At 45.9% G+C, this 6,000-nt stretch overlaps 1 protein-coding gene across 1 annotated transcript in view; it reads right to left on the bottom strand.

Annotated features, from left to right (window-relative positions):
• Nucleotides 1-1,774: 1,774 nt before the first annotated feature.
• Nucleotides 1,775-6,000, bottom strand: part of LOC119388279 (uncharacterized) — a 406,814-nt gene continuing 402,588 nt past the window's right edge. The window contains exon 6 of the mRNA XM_037655960.2: nt 1,775-2,965. Within this exon, the coding sequence (XP_037511888.1) occupies nt 2,835-2,965 (131 nt within the window). The 3' untranslated portion in view covers nt 1,775-2,834. The remainder of the gene's footprint in view (nt 2,966-6,000) is intronic.

Below are 6,000 nucleotides of genomic sequence, written 5' to 3'. Positions count from 1 at the left end.
GAAACATGCACGTTCAATTTTACCTCAATTTTGCGATTGGGACTGCAAACTGGCCTTCAGCTGTCCTGGCGTTGTCGGTATGCCTGTTGGATCACGTCTACTCGATTTACACGACGACGCGGGTCCGCATCGTAACGCCTGTCTAGATCAACGTCAAATAATCACTGCAGAGTGCTTCGCAAAACATCGATTTCCACAGTGCGCGGGATCTAGCAGAATTTTCACGGTGATTATCCTGTACTGCCGCCGACGAACGCTGTCGGGGTGACGACGAGACACACGTCTTCAACCCGCAAGACACGCACAGTGAGACGTTTTCATTCAAACAGTGGCTGCTTGCCCCTTTTATTTGTCCATGAGCGACACTGCATCGCTGGTGCGTACCTGCACTTCCGTTTCCTGTCGTTCTCAGTATAATCAGTGAACTTCTGCTTTGGTGTCTCAGAGGAAGTCAGTGGAACAGAGAATGAGGTGTCAACAACACAGTTACGCACACACACGCACACACATCTGACTGAAGCCTTGGCGACGACGGCATTCGTCCAAAGCAAGGGCGTTGTCTCTCTCACTTGTCGATGCTTTCGCAGCGGCTTCACGTCGCCGCCGTTTATCATGCACTTTGACTGGTGACCTCGCGGTAGAGCCGCCGCCTGCTCATCGACCAAGATAAACTTTTCGCGGTGCGAAATTTCGGAACTTAGCCGGAGTTGTGTATACCCTAGTCACGATGAATAGCGCTGGCCGATTCAGAAGTACATCTTCTTTTCTCGTTTTTTTTCTTGGAAACAGGGAACGCCACTAGTTGGGTAGGAAGGTTGAGGTTGGCGAAAAATGCGATCCATGCTCGAGAAGCCGAAAGTGCTGGTGGGGTTTGAGGGTGCGGTGGATGGAACGAACCTTTTACAGTTTGGTAATAAAGTCATCTGTTATATGAAGGCCACCTAAGGAAGGAACGTCACGAAATGGCCTTTACACGGCCAGCCGGTATGAAATGTGGTTGGGAGCAAGGTTTCCATACTGTCAGTACTTTCTGGCGAGAAGATGTTGCTTGCAACTGTAAATGCAAGGCGCGATATCTTTGAACTCTTGGAAACGAGTGCACCGGCATGAACCGCGACGAGGTCTTGACTGTGAGCCACATCGCTGCTACTCATGGTGGCAGAAAATCTATAGCGCATCGATCGCTTTGGTGTTTAGCATTTCATTATATGCCTTTCGCTAAAGTTTGCATTTCAACCGTAAGCATGTGGGAAACAAGCCATCGTGTTGCTGGAGAAGTCCGCGGCACTGTGCTTTAACTGGAGTTGCTGTGAAACTAGTGTTGCACGGTTTCAAAAGTGCCCGACCACGCAGATTACCGCGTCAAGAAAGTAACAACTCTTGAGATTTTGTGTCACTTTGCTTCTGCTTGGGCAGTGGGCTCATCTGTCACACTTCAAGAAGCATGCGTCTGTCCTTGCGCAGAAAGGCCGCTAGATTCGCCACAATGTGCTTGCGCTAAAATGATCTGCCACCATCATATGCCACGCAGCATTTCAGAGCTTGGAAAGGCATACGCACTAGCTATAAAGTTTTGCTGGTCTTCTGCTGTCCCATAGACAGTAATGTGCTCCAGAGCTAGGATATGGACAAGCTACTTCTTGGCATCTTCCTTCCTTAAACGCTTACACGACAGTGCCTTCTATAACATCACAGTTCTGCATTCCTCACAAGAGATGAACTGAAATGCAGACATATATATATATATATATATATATATATATATATATATATATATATATATATATATATATATATATACTGAATAGAACGTGTTGGAAGATTTAAGTACGTTGTCCAACAGAGCGCAGGCTTTGACAAAAAAAACGCAACAGGAAACGTCGATACAACTCAGCATTGCTTGACAGAAAATGTGAAATAGCGGTGCGTATACAGATCGTTCATGTAAACATTTGAGACAACACCACCTGCGCTACCAACAAAGGCTTCTTTCGTGACAGTTATGCGTGTGATTGATTTGGCATTTTTTTTACCGATGACAATATTCTCTGCGACAAAGTGTCAATGGAATACGCACATGACCCTGCGGAAATGCAGCACGGCATCGGTTCACCAAGCTCGAGGGAACTCCCAGGGCACTCTTTCTCACTTATGGGATCGCCACTAAATATTCGGATATGCGCACGCATGATACTTGCAGAGTGTTTACTCATCCGTATAGTGATTCTAAACGTTTCTATTCTCAAAGCTTGCACATTATATTTGACGGGAAATGTGTTGCACGACACGTCCAGCCATTGAAACAAGACTTTCGTTTAATTTGGTTACATAACAGGAGGCCTTTCTAAAGTGTGCGCATAGATTTCTTGTTCCTGTGCCATTTTTTCTTATATTCGACGACGTTGTTGTCCTTTCCGTGACATTGGCCATGAAGAAAAAGAAATATCCTGGGTAAATACACAGACAGAAAACAAGCGTCGAAGCCAGTTTCAGGCCTATTCAAGGAATGACAAAGTGGCAGCTGGTCGCGCTAATGAGGGACGAACAAATCCGATGATACGTGACTGCTGCCAGCTTACTCTCGAGGTTTTCCTTCCACGGAACGGCTCTCTCGTGGCGAGATCCAAGAGAAATGCTTGCGTGTCGAGCATAAACATGGGCAAAACAACTGAAGGTGTTGACTGAGGAACCCTGTCCGCCAGCACAGAGGCGGTGTACAGCGGCCGTTCCTGGAGTGCGTCCCGTCAAGCACACATTCTCGCTGCTTAGGTCGACGGCAGAGCCAAGCTGATACGCTGCTCAGTCGTGAAACGAATGTCCCGAAGCCCGCCGGACTATCTGTGTACCACGAAGTGAGAGAAGAGTCGGTGCAGAAGCAGCACCGCCGACACCAGCATCAGCGATGACAGTGACCGCTCGGCAAGGTTGCCCTGGCGTCCGTGCTGCATGGCAGCCGGCTTCTCTCCTGCACAAAATAAGGCGTGCAAACATGAAACATACAAGACATCGAAAAGAAACTAGGTACTACACTTATCTGCGCATGCGTAGGCATAGTAGCGCCACCTGCCAATCAAGTGCACGCGGGACTCTACATGAGAGATAACAGTTTAAGCATTTAATTTTTTCTTTATGCAAGATAATGCAAGCCTGGCTCACGCAACCGGTTCCGCCACTTTTGATACCAGCAACACCGAAGAGGAGCGTAAAAACTAGATGCAGCGGAAAAGCTATCTATCGATCTATCTTAAAACGACTTTCTGAGGGCCTAGTTGGTAGATAATGATGAAAAGTCACTAAGCGCAAGAAAAGACGCAACACACAAGGAAGATACACAAGGGACTTTCAAGGGTCCCAAGGTGAGCAATGCAGTGCCCTGTGCGCCTCGTTTAGTGCGCTGTTCTGCTACTTTCAACTGTCTCCGCCCACCTACGTCTGAATGCGGTCGCTTCCACAACGCAAAAGCGTTAGGGAGCCTGTGTCGCACAAGGTCCGGTGTCGGCGACGGTGGCGTTGTCAGTGAATGAAAAATACCGACGTATGCAAAGAATATAACTCAACATTCCAGTCGGAATTGCACCCAAGAATTGTGTGTGGCAGTCAAGTATTCTACCACAGAGCACGCCAGGTAACTGCTGTTGTACAATACTCTGTGGCAGCAGCATGAGGTGGTGACGTCAATTCTGGTTGCAGTGTTGACTGTCCGCTTTCAATTAGGGCGTCGAAACGAAATGTTTTTCGTTTTGGTTTTAGCATAGTGTTTCATACAATAACCTAGAGAGGAAAACTGGCGCTGCGATCGTTGAGCCAAACGTTTTGCATAAGTTTTACGTACAAAAGAATGAAGCAAGTTTGAATGGGAAATAACTTCATATCACTTTGTTTTACACTAGGCAAACTAGCGTCGCGAATCTCAAGATCGAAAGCCACCCGAAGCAGATCCGAAGCCTGTACTTCCCATGATTCCCATGGTGTCTCAAGCGCCGCTGAAGGAGCCCGCATAGACACCAGCGCCAGATTCCCCTCTAGGTAATATATTAAGAAACTCTATGGGTTTTAGTTTCATTCCACCGTAAAATGTACCGTTCCGTTCCTGTTTCGGAACGAAAAAAAATGTTCCCTAATGGTTCGTAACGGTTTTTTTTTGTATGCAAAAATTTGAACTTAAGGTAATCATAAAAAACCCTGCATTTCTGATATAGTTACTTACCATCCTCTTAAGGAAGTGGGACAGGGGTAAAACACGTTCTTCCCACGTTCTTTAGAGGAGCAGAAGTAACTGTACCACGAATTCCTACCAACTAGCACAAATCAGTATACCCTTCAAAGTCATAGTATTTATTTTCTCAAAAGTTAATTACGATTTTTTTAGCAGACTCAGTGCTTTTTGTCAAGGGAGTGAGCATGAGCTCAGAAGGAGCACGTCATTAAGTGTACTCTGTGATGTGCGAGACCGCTGTTATGATAAAAAAATCGCCAGGCCTGCGCGGAATACGCAGCACAGTCACTGCGAAAGCTGGAAGAGCGGCCTTTCTAGATACCATTGTAGACTCTCTTGGGACGACTAATACAAGTAGACATGCAAGGTACACCATAAATCATCGTAATTTTTCTGTAGTAGCGAAGCACCCACTATGCCATTTTTCGTCATTCTTCGGATAACGTTGGTACCCGCTACACATCTGTAAGGCATTATGCGCACTTTGTGCTGTGGCTGATGACGATGAAGAATTATGGCTGAGCCATTTGTAACGGACTGGAAGCATTCAACGACCGACTCGTTGCGCAATTGACATTGTGTGAAGCCAGGCTGTTATTTTACTCTTCTGCCACGTAATATTACATATGTTAACACTATTCCTTGCCCGAGATGACACCTGTATAGAGTATTTTTGCGAAGGAGTTACAGGCACCAGCGTGGCGCTGTGGTGAAGTACTCGACTGCCACGCAAAATCCCACCCGATCCTAGAAACTCGTTTCTCATTTCATTTTTTCGTGTTTCACGCGATAGCGGCGGCGGCGGACAACTGTGGTGCCAAAATCAACTGTTGTGATCTCATAACAGCCTTCGCTGTAACAAACTTCAGCGCCGACAATGCCCTCTCCATGCTGGCCTGCGTGACAGGCGCGCAAAAGTCCACTTGCTTTAACGTAAACATCTCTGGTTGCCACTGTTTTCGATTTTCGCGAAATTTCAACATATCTTTGCCTTAGAATTCCTGCCTGAGGTACGCGCTAATACTGTACCCTGAGAAATGCATAATTGCTCACGTTGCATGACCTCAGTTGTTCCGGATTGCCAAGTTTTCTCGTGATCCAAAAAACAATAAAAAAATTTGGTTTCACTCCGGAACGAAATAATAAAATTTCGGTTACGTTTCCGTTCCGGTAAGAAATAACGTTTGTTCTTTCGTTTTTCGTTTTTGGTTTTCGTTCCTTTCCGACACACTGGCTTTGATGATAATGTAATAAACATTAAATATTTAACCCTATGACTCGGCAACCTATATTAAAGCGTTGCTTGATTCTGGAGGACCACGCAAACGAATATTATGTACGATAGGCACATCATCGCACCGTAGCGTGCACTTCGTTTCGATGCAACTGATGTCTGTGCTCTAACGTGAGCACTGACGTTACGTCGGGCCAAAAGGTACCCTATAAGTGCCAGTGTAGTCATGTGCTTGATAAGACCACGATATGCATAGAACTATTCCGCCGCAACTGCTGGCCCAACCGCCAGTATAGCCTCCGAGAATCGCGTTTCAATTCCTGAGCAGTCTACGTCAAGGTTCGATAAAGCGAGCTGGAAAAAACACAATTTTATACCAGGAAAAGTGCTCACAGCATAAGCAATCACTACGCTATCATCCGTGGGGGAAGACTTCCAATGAGAACTTATGAAAATAGCAGGAAATGAATATATCTAATCGACCTCGCCATACTGATAATAAATGAAATACATACACACAGAAGCAATGATAAAAAACTACATGTAAAAA

Source organism: Rhipicephalus sanguineus, chromosome 3 (assembly GCF_013339695.2).
Source record: "Rhipicephalus sanguineus isolate Rsan-2018 chromosome 3, BIME_Rsan_1.4, whole genome shotgun sequence".
In the NCBI taxonomy this organism is placed as follows: domain Eukaryota; kingdom Metazoa; phylum Arthropoda; class Arachnida; order Ixodida; family Ixodidae; genus Rhipicephalus; species Rhipicephalus sanguineus.
Note: the sequence above shows the minus strand (reverse complement) of the source record. Positions and strands in the feature narration are given on the sequence as shown.